Genomic DNA, 16,194 nt, shown 5'->3' with positions numbered 1-16,194 from the left:
TTTTGGATAGTCACTGTCAGTTCTGTAAAATCTTGTGACGCCTTGGCTCTTCTCCCGTCCATAATGGGATTCATTCCAAAATACCACAGCAGTGTGTAGATCATTCCTTGAGATAACTTCCTTCTGTACTGGCCCTCATTGTGGGGCACCGGTTTGAAAGCATTCACTCAGCCAAACCTTTGTTCTCATAGTCAAATCTACATAAAGCTAGTCCTCTCCAATTATGCTTACCTACAGGAATTACTGACAGGAAAGGAGCCCTGAGTAGGAGGCGCTGATTAGGAGAGGCAGTATGTCTGCTCTTACTGATAAACAGGTCTGGATGGCTCTGAATTCTCTAACTGCCAACTCAGGAGAGTGTAACCTACTGGTCTTTGCTCTTCCCTAACCAGCTATTAATATCTGTACTTACCTTCACCTTTCACTTGACACAAGGTCTTAGTCTAGGAAATTAACTGATCCTTTACCCATAAAATATACAGGAAAAAAGCTTAGGTTACTAAACTAGCCCCAGAGAAAGAAATTCCTTCTCACCTGGGTGCCAGTGGATACAGCACTCTGATACTTAGCCTGTCTCAATCCTAATCCTAATCCTCCCAGTGTCTGCTGGGGAACTTCACAGTCGCTCCTTCTGAGACATAAGATACCCACCTTGTCAGTCTTTTATCCATCCTGTTAGCCCTAAGAAGTGCATGCTTGGTATCATTGTTATTAACTATGTCTGTGTGGGTATATAAACTGGAAACCTTGCAGGATGGGTAGAATAGCAAGGAATATCGAGAGAGCATTAGAGAGAGCATAGTAAGGATAAATGGGACATGATAAAAATACTGACGTGAGCGAATTTATTTTATTTACCCACAGACCTTATTAGTCAGGTTTTCGCCTGTTATAGCAATCCTTCTGCATCCTGAGAGGTTTAGTGAGACTTAATCCCAACAGAAACCTTGATAAATAGGATGTAAGCAACTGGACTTCACAGGACAGTGCTAATCAGTTTGTAAAGTTGGAGAAACTCATTCTGTTTAAAAGTGATGCTGCCAATCCTAAACCACGTGGTAAAAGGAAAGAACCAACTCTTACAAGTTGTCCCTGACTTACGACTTACACACATACACACATGTGAGTGTAGGGGCTGGAGAGATGGCTCAGTGTCTAAGAGCTTCCTGCTCTTGTGGAAGACCCAACTTCAGTTTCTAGAGCCTATGTCAGGTGGCTCACAAACATCCAGGGAGGAATCTGATGCCTCTGGTTTCTGCCAGGACTCACACAATCACACACAACCTCCCTCCCTCTCTATCTCTTAATTTAAAATACAATAAAAATAAATTTGATAAAAATTAAAAACTGTTTTACTTTAAGACATTTAAATTTTTTCTAATTTTTTAAATGTCTTAAAGTAAAACCTATGTTCTGACAGTTCTATATGAAAAAAAAAATAGGGGATGGAAAGATGACTTAATGGCTAAAAGCCTGGGTTCAGCTCCCAACACCCACATGGTGACTCACAACCATCTGTCATCTACTTACAGGGGCTCCACCTCCCTCTGCCCTCTTCAGGCATTGTACACACATGGCATACTCGCATACATGCAGGCAAAACACACACATGTAAAAAATAATTTAAAAATCTTCTTTGAAATAAAAGAAAAGTAATACAGGTTTCTGCTCCCCTCACTCTCCTTTTGAGACCTGGCCTCAGTGTGCAGTCCAGGACAGCTATTCCTATTCCTTCCGCCTCTCAAGGGCTGAGACTACACTGTCAGGCCTAGCTCGCCACAAGAAAACAAAACGTATGCAAGAATGGCCATAGCACTTTTGCTCTGGTAGCAAAGCATGGAAATGGCCCAGATGCCCACCCGTAAATACAGAAGCTAAGTGTGGTGTTTGTGTGCAACACAATGATGCTTAGCAACAAGGGGAAGTGACTCCTGCCTCGGGCTGCTTCCTCTGTAGCTCTGGCGGTAGAAGTCAGTTCAGGATCCATCCTTGGCTACATAACAAATTTGAGGGCAGCTTGGGAGACTTGAGAACCTGGCCTAAAGCAGAGGCCATGGGCAGGGAGGGACCTGAGAAAATTCTTAGGGAGACAGAATGTTCTGTATCTTGATAAGGTATGGGTTGTTCTGGTAGATTAATTTGTCAAATCTGGACTTGAACCTGAACTTGAACTTGAATCTTTACATTTGTTGTTTATGGACTTGGAGGTCAGAGGTAGCTGGCCTGGGTTCAAATCTGCTGTCCCCTTTTGCTTCCTGGGTTTGCCACCACCTGCCTGTGATCCAGGATAAATTTCCTAATTTCTCCAGTGCAGACCATCTATCTGTTGTTTCTGTAAGGTTTGAAGTGAGGTTGTGGGAAACCAGTCTAGAAGAGCTAGTTCTAGTTCCAGGACAGGAACCAAAAAGCTACAGAGAAACCCTGTCTCGAAAAACCAAAAAAAAAAAAAAAAAAAAAAAAAGGCAGATTCTGTTTCACACAAGGTTTTACCAGGCTTTTAAAAAGATTTTTTTATTTATTATATATGCAGTGTTATACTGTATATATGTATATACAGTGTTATGCCTGCCTGCAGGCAAGAAGAGGGTACCAGATCTCATCACAGCTGGTTGTGAGCCACCCTGTAGTTGCTGGGAATTGAACTCAAGACCTCTGGAAGAACAGCCAGTACTCTTAATCTCTGAGCCATCTCTCCAGCCCCCAGGAGATTTAGTCTTAATTCTGGTAAATATGCGTCCCCATTCCACACATCCAGAATTTACTACAATGGCCCCATGTTGGATGAAGCTAATGGGGGAACTCACATGGAGATGTGTATCCCCAGGCTTGATATCTCAGGGTACTGTGTTTGATAGCATCATGGCTACCTAGCCAGCAACCTACACAGGATACTCTGAGGTACCTGGCAGCCAAGCCAAGGCTCCGTACCCCATTTGGAAGGACAGCCAGGTGACATACGCCAGCATTCAGCTGCAGAGGTAGCCTCCTGTCCTCCTCTGAAGTAGTTTATATACCAGGTGAAAGAGCAGTCATTTGACAAAATAATTACAGTGTGTATTGTTTCTCTGCAGGAACTGTAAGACTGACCAGTTTGGCATGTGGAAATCAGCACATCTGGGCCTGTGACTCCAAGGGTGGAGTTTACTTCCGTGTTGGAACCCAGCCTCTGAATCCCAGTCTGATGCTTCCGGCCTGGATCATGATTGAGCCACCTGTCCAGGTAAGCAAAGCCAGCTGGACAGAACTCGCTTTTATTAAGAGGGAAGCTGTTAGGATGCCTCCCGGGGCACATGGAGAGGTGTGCCCTGTCAGTACTCCGGTCACTTGACAGTCCACGCTTGGAATTTGGTATTTGTTAAGTTTATAGCTAAACAGGTTATTCAAGATTATCTGAAGCATCACAAGTTTTTTTTTCTTTTAAAATAAATATATTTGATTTCTCACCAAATGAAAATTACCCTTTAAAAAAAATTAAACACTATTCAGAATACAAAGAAGAAAGTAAAATTTACATAAAGTGTTACCATGGAGATAATCTATTCTCAGTGGGTTTTGTTGTTTTCCCTAGCAATACTGGAGACTGAACCTAGGGCTCACAAATGCCAAGCACTCTACCCTGACCTGCAGCCGTGGTCCTGTTATTAGTGTTCAGTGAGTGCCTTCCCTAGCCTTTAGAAGTTTTGTTTCCCAGGTTAGTGGAGCGTTGCCTATCATGTGTGGGGATTTAGTTCAAGCACTGCCTTTCCCAAACCTACTGCCCGGCTCCTGTGGATTTCAGGTTATAGAGTGTTCTCACGTGGTTGTTTGTCAGGTTATAGAGTGTTCTCACGTGGTTGTTTGTCAGGTTATAGTGTGTTCTCACTGGTTGTTTGTCAGGTTATAGAGTGTTCTCACGTGGTTGTTTGTCAGGTTATAGTGTGTTCTCACGTGGTTGTTTGTCAGGTTATAGAGTGTTCTCACGTGGTTGTTTGTCAGGTTATAGTGTGTTCTCACTGGTTGTTTGTCAGGTTATAGAGTGTTCTCACGTGGTTGTTTGTCAGGTTATAGTGTGTTCTCACGTGGTTGTTTGTCAGGTTATAGTGTGTTCTCACGTGGTTGTTAGATAGTTGCTCCCAAAGACCTCAATAGGCTTGGTTTATGTACTAGATATGTTTCTCTTAAACTATGTAAGGAGAGATAGCTCAGCAGTTAAGACCACTGACTGTTCTGCTAGAGGACAGGGCCTCAACGTCCAGCATCCACATGGTGACCCACTAACCACCCCTGACTCCAGTTTAAGGTGATCCAACATCCTCTTCTGGCCTTGGTGGGCATCAGGCACACGTGTGATGCATAGACATACATGCAGACAGAACACTTTATACACATAAAAACACAAACATAGGCCAGGCAGTGGTAGCCCACACTTTTAATCCCAGCACTCAGGAGGCACAGGCAGGTGGATATCTCGAGGCCAGCCTGGTCTACAGAGTGAGTTCCAGGACAGCCAGGGATACACAGAAAAACAAACAGAAAAAAGCCTTTATGTGAGGGGCCATAACATCTCCAGAGTTATTTTCTCAGACTTCTGTGAGTTTACAGGGACTTTTCCTGTCTCTGCCTCCCATCTCTCCATGGAGAGCTAGGATTAGGGATGCATATAACCACCTCTGACTGTGTGGGCTCTGAGGTCCAAAAAGTTAGTCAACTTCATCGTTCTTTCAAAATACCCTCTTTGGTTTTATTGATATTCTATATTTTCCTATGCTTTATATATTGCTATTCTAACTTTTCTCATTTCTTCCTCTCATTCTGTGTACCGTGCTTTGCTTCATATTGATGTCCCACTGATAGCTCTGAGCTGTATTTATTACAGTTGTGCATTTTTGAAGCCCCAGGATCACAGTTGGCTGTATGCAGGCTTTGGCACATAGCAGTGTCATAATAAGTAAAGAGCTAGACCGCACATTATGGTGGCAAAGACCCTGTCCTCAGCCTCCGCCACAGGAACCTCTCTGCTTGCTGGACAGCGTGAACAACAGTGTTGCAGGAAGGACTGTGTCAAGTCACAGACTTCTGCTTCTGTCTCCGTCTAGACTCCGCAATAACCTCAAGAAAGCAAAACTAAAATGGAGACGAGAGTTTTAACATAAGTGACTATAGTGATGGACAGCTGGACACAGGAAAACACCAGAATAGAATAAAGTCACCTGAAAGAACTTTAAAACTGTGCTGAGTAAAGCAGACTGTTAATGGCTGTAAAGCACACACCCTTCAGTAGCTCTGCTGAGCTGAGCTGCATTTTCTCATTTTGTACATTTTGTTGTAGAAGGAATTCACTATGCCTGGGAATTTGGAACTATAAATGCTTTCTCATTTGTTCCTAGGGGAAACTTTGTTTGTGTGTTACCCTTCACACTGCACCTTTCCAGGACCTGCCCTATCCTTAATCCTGCTTTTGCCCCAACAAGCAGAAGCCAGAGGGGTTCCATCTTTATAAGGAAATGGTTTTGTTTAGAGCAGTTTAGCAGCCTGCCCAGCATCACAACCCTGCTATATGAGGCCGACTATAGTGGACCCAGTCCTGCTCCCGCTAACTGCAAGGCTTCTGATGGACAGGACTATGTCATTTCTAAGGTTAGAGGCAACAATGAGCTATTACCGCTTGTCTCCTTGTACCAGCCTAAATGCTTTAAGCACGTGTGTCCTCCCTCATGGCAACCCAAAAAAGCAGTTACTTCTGTCCTTTTCTCCCTCCCCGCCAACCCCCTTCAGCCAGTGGGGCCTGGGACCCCCAAGCGCCTGAGGCTCCCCACCCCCCACAACTCCCCACCCCTCCCAGCTCCCAGCCTGCCTGCTCCCCCCCACCACCGCAGGCCACCCCTGAGCCCCGCACCTCAACCTCAGCCCTGCCTGGGATCAGCTGGAGCCCGGTCGTGCCAGAGGGACAGGCAGCTGCCCCCTTTCTCCTTTTTGTTTGGATTGGTTTCTTTTTTTAAAGACAGGGTCCATATCATTTAGACTAATCTCAAATTTACTGTGTAGCCAAAGATATGTTTGACTCCTGGTCCTCCAGCTTCTCTATCCTGAGTGGTGAGATTATAGGTTCGTACCACCCTGCTTGGCTAAGGTTGACCTTGACCTTGGTGTGTCTTCCTGCTCCAGTCTTCCTGGTGCTGAGGGGACAGAGAAGACAGTCCAGCTCAAAATGATTCAGGAAGTTGCCAGAGGCGTTATCTCTAGTAGGTGGCCTAGGGTTGCCCTAGGCCTTTGCCCTAAAACACCAAGGTTTATGATTCATGTGGGACCAGGCCTGTTGGGAAAATGGAAACTGAACTTTCTCCAGTTCTCAGAAGTTTGCTGACTGCTTGTCTTAGCAGAACAGCCCAACCACGGCCTCCTGCTGTTCTAAAGGCCAGAGCTCCCAATACACACACACACACACACACACACACACACACACACACTTGGCTTTTTGCAGTCCCCTTTGCCTGCAGCGGTTCCTTCTTCCTTATTGCTCTCCTACCACACTCCCGTCCAACTGAAAACACCCTGTAAAACCCAAACTTCTCTGGGGACAGCCCAGCAGTTCATACCCTGAGTAAAGCTTCAGTGGGTTCTGGTTCTCTCTCTAAGCCATGCAAGTGGCAGAGCTAGAGCGCAGAGTTGGGTGCCGCCGGATTTGGTTCCTTCCTATGGCGCTAGGGTCCTAGACCTATGCTGGGACACTGACTCCAGGCGCTGTGAGGGTGGCCATGATGCTCCCTTGAGCTCACTGACATCACTCACAGGTTAGTGATGAAGCCAACAGTTAGCAGTGAGAGGGATGGTGAGGATTCAGTAAAAAGATCCAATAGTCAGGAAGATTTTTCTGAATCTAAACTTTAGGAATTATGTAGAAGATCCATACCAGACTGTAACTGACCTGTGTGCCCGTGGTGCCTCTGCACCTCTGCTCAGGCTTCGTATCTGGTGAAGGACGTCCTCAGAGCTGAGCAGAGGAGGAACCACCGAGGGTGCCCAGTCACATGAAGTGAGCAACAAAGCCTCTCCAGTTAGCAGCAGCTCCTCTATTTTTGTTTCCTGGTCTTTGGTAAAACCTCCCTCTTATAATGGTTTTGGGGTGAAGTTTTTACAAAGTATTCAAAACAAATGAGTCAGTTTTCAGACTTGCTAGTGTTTGGGAGGCCTTGGAGGAAATATTTTTAGTTGTATTTAGCAGCTTTCAGAAGTGGAGTTTGCAGGGTTTTCTGTCCATATTCAGGGTGCCTCTAAGGCGAGCACAAGTAATGGTGTGTTCATTGCACTACGGGCTCTGTGGGCTGCATAAAAGAGGAGTCCTCAGTGCTGGAGACATGGCTCAGTGGTTAAGAGCACTGGCTGCTCTTCTGGAGATCCTGAATTCAATTCCCAGCAACCACATGGTGACTCACAATCCTCTTCTGACATAAAACCTGACATGCAGATAGAGTACTTATAGACATCAGATAGATAGATAGATAGATAGATAGATAGATAGATAGATAGATAGATGATAGATAGAAGTCCTCAAGTAATTACATCCCACTTGAGGCTGAATCTTCTTCCAGGAGAACCCTCCTTAGCATTCGTTGGGTCACTCTGCGCAGGTGCTGCTTCTTCCTGATTCATCTCCATTGCTCAGCTGCGGAGCCATCTGCCCCAAGTTGTCTCTGCTACGTAGTGTCCTTACTGGACACCCAGTGTTACTTACTAGACTGTGGAGACTTGGCCTGGCTGAGTGAACTGTATAACACAACCTCCATAGAGCTGGCAAGTAGCCAGACTAACATGTAAAATGTTACTTAAATTTCACTGCTGTTACTGTTACTATGTTGTGGTTCTCTGAAGTTTCATTGGGCTGTGCTGGTCTGTGAACATGGGAGGTCTTCCCATCTTCCAATTCTTTCCTTAGTGTTGTAATGTTTTCATTGCAGAGGTCTCTTACCTCCTTGGGTAGTTTAGTTCATTTCAGTTTTTATATCATATATTGTCACTTTTTGCTTGGTTTTTGAAGCTATTGTGAATAGGTCTTTTACACTTTACATACATACACTTTGTGTATGTGGTATGTACATGCATGCACATCTGGAAACCAGACCTCGGCATCTTGTGCCACTCCATAGCCCTCTGCTTTTTTGTTGTTGTTGTTGTTGTTTTGTTTGTTTGAGACAGTATCTTTCACAGGAGCCAACACATAAGCTAGACTGGCTAACCAATGAGCCGTCGGGGTCAGTCTGCTTCTCTGCTGTACCCTAGCACTGGGTTAGAGGTGCATGCTGCCATGCCCAGCTTTCCCCGGGTGCTGGGTTTTTTTATTTATTTTTTTATTTATTTTTTATTTTTTGGTTTTTCGAGACAGGGTTTCTCTGTGGCTTTGGAGCCTGTCCTGGAACTAGCTATGTAGACCAGGCTGGCCTCGAACTCCCAGAGATCCGCCTGCCTCTGCCTCCCGAGTGCTGGGATTAAAGGCATGCGCCACCACCGCGGTACTGGGGTTCTGAACTCACATCTCTATGCTTGTGGAAAGTGCCTCACTAACTGAGTCAGCGACCTGTTCCCCCTGATTTTTTTTAGAAGGTTCTCTCTCTCTCTCTCTCTCTCTCTCTCTCTCTCTCTCCTCTCTCTCTCTCAGGCTCGCCTGCATGTGTATATGCGCATTACATTCATGCAGTGCCAGTGGAATCCAGAAGAGAACATGAGGCTCCTTGGAACTGAAATTATAACTGGTTTGAGCCACCATATGGGTGCTGGGAACTGAACCCTGCCAGGTCCAATGTAAAAGTAGAGCAGTCGGGTGGTGTAAACTGCCTGGCAGGTCAGTGAGTCTAGGGATTGTAACCCGCCTAGCTGATCAGTTATTCCAGGGTCCCGGAGAGGCGCTATCTGGAAGATATGGGTGGGGGGAAAAAGGAAGGAGGCCAAGCAGATTTGTCGAAGCCTTCGTTTATTAGAGTCATGTTTACAGCTTATATAGGATGAGGAATTGGGGGGGGGGGGGCAGGGGCATGACCAGAGCAGGAAGGGATCTTGTAGCATGGTCCAAGCCGGTCACGAGGTCATCAGCCAGGAGGTTACAATCCACGATTCCTCGGTCAGGAAGTCAGGAGTTGACACCTAGTTCTCTAGATAGTTTGGGATGTGGGGTGGGTTCTGCTAACAGATAGCTCTCTATTAACAGATAATTGGGTGTGAGGTGGGCTCTGCCAATAAAACAATTCTCAATACAATTGGGAAGTGGGGTTCTCTGCAAATTCCTTAGGACAATGATTCCTTTTTTTTTTTTTTTTTTTTTTTTTTTGGTTTTTCGAGACAGGGTTTCTCTGTGGTTTTGGAGCCTGTCCTGGAACTAGCTCTGTAGACCAGGCTGGTCTCACAGAGATCCGCCTGCCTCTGCCTCCCGAGTGCTGGGATTAAAGGCGTGCGCCACCATCGCCCGGCAGGACAATGGTTCCTGCAATAATTTTGGGGGGAAACGGCTCCTGACAGGGTGGTGGTGGCTCACTCCTTCAATCCCATCATTCAGGAGAGAGGCAGGTTGATTTTCATGAGTTCGAGGCCAGCCTGGTCTACCAAGTGAGTTCCAGGACAGGTTCCAAAGCTACACAGAGAAACCCTGTCTGGGGGAGGGGCAGGCAGGGCAAGTAGAAAGAGCTCTTAACTGCCAAGTCATCTCTCTAGCTCCTTTTATAAAGTTTGGAGACAAAGTTTCATGTACCCAGATTGGTCTCAAATATAGGTCCTGGTGACCTAGAAGTACTGATCCACTTAACCTCCACCTCTCAAATGCATGAATTACAGGTGTAATCCATTCCCAGCTTCTATGATTTCTTTCTCAGCAAATTTGTTATTAGTTTATAGAAAAGCTTGTAAGTTTTTAAAAGAGTTTTTTATGTGTATGCACACCTTCATGAATTTATATTCTCCACGCGTGTTCAAGTGCCTGCAGAGACCAGAAAGCACCAGGTCCTCTGGAACTGGAGTCACAGCAGTATGAACTCCCATGTGGGTGCTTGAACTGAGCTTTCAGTGCTCTTAATGCCTGAGCCATTTCATTTCTCCAGTTCCATAAAACAGGTTCTTTTTGTTTTTTGGATTTTTTTTTTGGCTTTTCGAGACAGGATTTCTCTGTGTAGCACTGGCTGTCCTGGAACTCTCTCTGTAGACCAGGCTGACCTCGAACTCACAGAGATTTGTCTGCCTCTGCTGGGATTAAAGGCATGCGTCACCACCGCCTGGCTAAATTCCTAATTTTTGTGTTGATTTTGTATCCCACTACTTTGCTGAAAGTGTTTGTTGGTTCTCTCTCTCTCTCTCTCTCTCTCTCTCTCTCTCTCTCTGTGTGGCTTTCAGGATCATTTAATATAGAATCATACTTGAAAATTGGGGATAATTCAGCTTCTTCATTTTCTATACATATCCATTTTATTTATTTATCTTGCTTTATTTCAGTCTGACTGAAATTCAAGCACTATATTGAGCAAGAGTGAAGAGTCCACATCCTTGTCTTGTCTGTAATTTTAAAAGAAATGCTCTCAGTTTTTATCCGTTTATATAATGTTGGCAATAGATTTGTTAGATAGAGCTTTTATTATATTGAGGTATGCTCCTTCTGTTCCTGCTTTCTTTGGAGCTTTTATTATGAAGTGATATTTAATTTGTCTACATCTTCAGAGATGTGATGTCTGTCTTATCTATATACTGTAATTTATTGGCTTGCATATGATGAACCACTCCTGCATCCTTGGATGGAAACCCACTTGATGGTGATATATGGTGTTTTGTTTTGTTGGGTTTTTTTTTTTGTTTTGTTTTTTGTTTTTTTTTCGAGACAGGATTTCTCTGTGGCTTTGGAGCCTGTCCTGGAACTAGCTCTGTAGACCAGGCTGGTCTCGAACTCACAGAGATCCGCCTGCCTCTGCCTCCCGAGTGCTGGGATTAAGATATATGGTGTTTTTATGTGTTGTTGAATTCACTTTGTACGTCTGTGTTCATCAGGGAAGTTGTAGTGTAGTTTCTCATTTTATTTTGTCATCTGGTTTTGGTAGGAGTAGACGGGCTAACTCCACAGAATGTATTTGGTATATTCTGTTCCTCTCTGTCTTGTGGGGTGCTTTCAAGAGCTTGCTGTTTGTTCTTTTTAGAGATCTGTTAGAAGGAAACCACAAAGCCATCTACTCTGGGCTTTTCTGTTTGAGGAGCCATTCCTGCTTGTGTCTCATTTCTTGTCAAGGCATTTGTTTGCTTTATCTTCTTGAGTTGTTTTGTATGTCATATATGTCAGCCACCCTAGCCCGCAAAGGCTGTTTTGTGAAGAATCTTCTCCTACATGGTCCCTGGATGGTTTAGATGTCCCCAGCTTGCCTTCTTGTGTGTGTTCTCACTCTTTAATAGTCTTCTCCTTTCTGTAAGTAAGGGTGTAGTCAAATCACCAAAACCTTGTGGTTATAAAGAATGGTTTATTGGGGACCAAACTGCCAAGATCTTGCAGAGGAAAACAAAATGCTGGGAAAGCAGGTTTTATGTGACAGTCAGCAGAGTGGGGCCTTTGTTCTAACACAGGCGGTTCCAACTGACTAATGCCCTTGTCAAAGTGAGCTTAGGGCAGTTTGAGAAGGGTCCCTCAGAATACAGGCCATTGCTGATGGGTTAAAAGAGGCTCCCTCCTAAAAATCAGAAACCCTCTTAAGGTTTCCATCTATGCATAACAATCCTTAGGACAGAGTTCCACTGGGGGAGGGGGCCAGTTGTTCTAACACTTCCCTCCCTCCCTTCCTTATTTTTGTTGTTTGCTCTTTGGTGTATGGCTGGGGATGAATTGATAGTGCTGTGAACTCACCTACTGGGTGAGTACTGACTGCTGAGCCATATCCCCCGGGTCTAATTTTATGGATTTTGTTATTTTCATTGGTTTTTAAACAGGGTTTCTCTGTGCAGACCTGGCTGTCCTAGAACTGGCTCTGTAGACCAGGCTGGTCTTGAATTCAGAGACACACCCGCCTCTGCTTCAGAGTCCTGGGATGAAAGGAGTGTGCCACCACTAATTTCACAGTTTTGTGGTTTGTTTGGTTGTTTGTTTTGAGACAGGATCTTGCTAAGGGCATGCAAACCTTGAACTCACTGTGCAACTCGGGTGACTTTGAACTGGTGATCGACCTTCAAGTTGCTGGGACACTGATCTGCCCTGCCGGATCTAGCTTTGTGTTTTCATAGCAGACATTTTCTTTAAATGTTACAAATTCTTGATTTTAAAGAATGAGGCAAGAAGGGCTGAAAGAAGCTCTGCCAGGTTAGAATGAAGCTCAGTGTGAACACTGGCCTGGCGTGCAGGAGGCCTGGGTTCTATCTGCAGCAGCCAGGGCAGGGTAGGCCAGAATGTAGATCAGTGATAGAGCACATGCCTAGCATGAGTGAGGGCCTGAGTTTGATCCCCGTACCATATAAATCACATGCATAGTGGCACATGCCTATAATCCTAGCAAGGTAGAGGCAGGAGAATTCAAGGCCAGCCTGAGTTATATACTTTTTGCTAAAAAAAAAAAAAAAAAAAAAAATTAGCTGGATGATTTTAGTCCCAGCACTTGGGAAGTACAGGCAGGCAGATCTCAGTTTGAGACCAGACTGATGTACAAAGTGATTTCCAGGACAGCCAGAGCTAGACTACATAGAGAGAATTTGTCTTTAAAAACCTAAATAAAAGATAGATAGATAGATAGATAGATAGATAGATAGATAGATAGATAGATGGATGATGCTGTCATTTCCAGGGACACCCTCCCCCCCAGCTAGCCACAAGTTGTTTATGTGAGGGCCCCTTTAGCAGCCCCCTAACGAGCTGTAAGGAACACGGGGTGGGGGTGGGGAGGCAGTGCTGCATGCTGACAGTATCTCAGCCACAGCAGTGGGCAGATAGTGCTCCAGTTGGTTTTACCTACCAACTCAGGAAAGACAGGATGTCGGAGTTGCCCAAGAAACCTATTTCTAAGCGTGTTTTTGCAGCATATCCCCTATAACTAGCAAATGCTGCTCTTTGCTGGGTTCTGAGACATGCTGTAGTCCAGATGGGAAGTCCACTGGCATTAGCATCTAGGTTTCAAGCTTTTCTGAAAAGGGAAGAGACCAGAAGCAGAAGAGTGTTTGCCAGAGAAAACAAGGGACTAAGGAACAAATCAATGTAGGTGCCACCACCATGGAGCCCGTAGGTGAACCTATACACCTCAGTGTCTTAAGGCTTAAACCTGCGAACATCAGAGTACACAGCAGAGACCCTGAGTCCTCTGGGAAAAGGAAAGTTTAGGGCTGTGTCACCTTTCAAATGGAGTAAAGGTTAAAAGAGAGAAAGTTGGAGAGTGAACCCAAGGAGAAAGAAAAGGAAGTCTTTAAGGTGCCACTGGCCTCAGGCCACTCTGCTTGGGTAACGGTTCCTCTGCTGGGCTCAGGGTGAGGGTATGCAGGCATGTACATGCTCGTTAAATTCCTGGTTGTAGGTAGGCATATTGAGATAAGGCTCAGCTTGGCAGTTTGAAGGACTCTGGTTTGAGCCCAGTCACTGCAGCTCCAGGTGCTAGTGCTGTAGTTTTTCTTACCAGAATATAAAGGAGTTGGGCTGGACTGACCTCGTGGGTCACTTTGGAGCCAAGAGGCTAGGAAGCAGAAAAGCGAGTTTGTGTTAAACGGAGTCCGTTTGCTCTTCTGCTGAAGTGAATTGTACTGTCCATTGTTATTGTGGGGTTTCCCCAGGCTTCGCGCCTCTGCTCTGCTCATCTTGTTAACATCTCTCAAGCAGCAAAAGCTTAAACACAGGAGCTATTTGAGGGGAAATACAAAGCATGGCTTGCCTTCCCTAGGAACCTGTCAGTCAGGGGGAGAGCGAGTGGCACAGAGGGAGCTAAGGAGCTGGCAGAGGACCACCCTGACGGTGGTGATTGTGGAGGCCCTGGAGCCATCCTGATGGCTCTTTGGACTTAGCATGCACCAGGGCCATGGAGCACTGGAGCAAGCCGCACAGCCTGTCCAACAGGGCCTGTTGCCTGTGATAGCAGTGGAAATGGCCTCTAGTGGTAACTGCCAGTGAGTAGGCCGGGAACACATACAGACTGTGCCTTTCCACTGACAGAGGTGTGGCTGTGCCTCCTGTCACAGCAGCCTCTTCTCTTGAAAAATCAGTTAAGTCCTTCCCACGGGTGTGTGCCACATGGGAAGGTACCAAGCCCAGTGTGCTAATTCATACCTGCTGGGCATGGTGCTGCACCTTGAAATCCCAGCACTCAGGGCAGATTATGATTTAAAGGCCAACTTGGCATGGCATGACCCTATCTCAAAGAGCTTAGGGCTGGGGATATAGTTCAGTGGTAGAGAGTTTGCTTAGAATACACAGGGTCCTGGATTTTCCTATAAACACATGAACATACACACACACACTAGGACCAGGCTTTGTCTATGGTAACTAACCTAATATAAATGGAGCAGAACTTAACTGCACCTGATGCCTAGGGATCCCCCTTTTTTGTTTTGTTTTGTTTTTGAAACAGGGTTTCTCTGTGCAACGTTGACAGTCCTAGAACTCACTATGTAGACCAGGTTGGCCTTGAACCTGGAGGTCTGCCTGCCTCTTACTCCCCGAGTGCTGGGACTAAAGGTGTACTCTACCATGCCTGGCTCAGGTGACCCTCTTATTTCAGGACCTGAGACCCTCACTGTGGCCCCAAACAGCTTCCTCAGCCCACATTGGGGCTTTTCTTCTCAGCTTAGGAAAGTGTCCACAGAGCTGCTGTGTCTAGATCATAGTGATACCATCTGTAACCTGATAATGGGGAGAATGGCTACTCCTGCAAAGGGGGTGCTTAGGAGGAAGAAAATGTGGCCTTGGTTGTTTCTAGTGATGAGGGATGACTCTGGGGCTTTATCATTTGGGGGTGTGGGACAGCATCCCCTACCATACTGTATTTAAAGGAAGCTCTAGTCACCAGCAGTCCCTTTGATCTATAATCATTTAAGCATATTGATGGCTATAATTAAACTGCTCCAGAAAGGGGCCTTGGTTCCTCCCACCTGTAGCCTGTAGCCTTTTAAATGACAACAAGTGTGTGCATGTACACACAGGTAGCTGCTCCTTCTCTCAGCTCACCAAGATTCTATGTGGGCTTTAATGTTCCCATGTTGTTCTTGAATTTTTAAAAACTGCCTTCACATTTAGCTGTCTTGTGGGAGGGGGTCATGCTGCAGCACACATGTGAGATCAGGAGACAACTTGCCGGAGTTAGTTCTCTTCTTCTGCCATTTGGGTCCTGGGACTTGGCTTGGTGACAAGTGCCTTTACCAGTGAGCTACCTCACTGTCCTTATTCTTAAATTATTTACTCTATTGTACAACTTGTATTCTTTCTTCCTTTTTTTCTTTTAATTTATATGAAGTTTTAAAGCTAAATAAGCCAAAATTCTAGCTTTTTACTTTTCTTTTTAATAACTTATTTTTATTTTACATGCATTGATGTTTTGCCTGATGCATGTCTGTGTGAGGATGTCAGATCTCCTGGAACTAGAGTTACAGACAGATGTCAGATGGCACCTACTGCCATGTGGATGCTGGGAATTGAACAATGCTCTTAACCCCTGAGCCGTCTCTCCACCCCGCTTAACTTCTGTATGCACAGTATGAAGTGTTTGTAATTGTAGATTCATAGGTGCTTATGGCTAGTGTGGTAAATAGAAACAGCACTGATGTGTTGGCAGGCTGGGCCCAGGACCCCTCCTCTGTGTCAGTGCTTTGGGGCCCAGCAGCCCGCCTTCCTCACTCTGCCCAGTGTATAGTGGGACAGCCTCTTCCATCCCTACTCTTGTGCCTGTCACCCTGTAGGACTGGGACTTGACCTAGAACAGCCCTCCTCAAGATCTGTACCCTATGATCCCAGACTATGGGGTAGAAATAGGAATCGTGTGCTCAAACTGTAGAGTAAGCATATTGCTCAGAGAGATTCCCTAAGGTGTATTATTTGGGCACAACCAGCACTGTAAAGCTGGGCATGAGCAGCAGGCCCAGGCACTGAGCTGGTCACCGTACAGAAGTCCTGGTGACCAAATCAGTGTCTGGCAAGAGCAGCACTGGGAAGGGTGCGCTGTCCAGTGTCTTCCAGAGATGAGCTGATACCCAGTGGTGATCCATGGGCATTCAACTGCAGATCTAGAATAGGCAGACCCT

At 45.6% G+C, this 16,194-nt stretch overlaps 1 protein-coding gene across 3 annotated transcripts in view; it reads left to right on the top strand.

Moving 5' to 3' along the window:
• The window catches only part of Tecpr2 (tectonin beta-propeller repeat containing 2), a 104,822-nt gene that overhangs the window by 82,733 nt on the left and 5,895 nt on the right, over positions 1-16,194 (top strand). For all 3 annotated transcript variants that reach the window (XM_041633164.1, XM_041633162.1, XM_041633163.1), the window contains one exon: positions 3,072-3,220. In XM_041633164.1, the coding sequence (XP_041489098.1) occupies positions 3,072-3,220 (149 nt within the window). The remainder of the gene's footprint in view (positions 1-3,071; positions 3,221-16,194) is intronic.

Source organism: Microtus oregoni, unplaced genomic scaffold (assembly GCF_018167655.1).
Source record: "Microtus oregoni isolate MIOR12 unplaced genomic scaffold, Mior012 000043F_ref0000047, whole genome shotgun sequence".
Lineage (NCBI taxonomy): Eukaryota > Metazoa > Chordata > Mammalia > Rodentia > Cricetidae > Microtus > Microtus oregoni.
The sequence above is the reverse complement of the archived record's forward strand: the minus strand, read 5'-3'. Positions and strand labels throughout refer to the sequence as shown.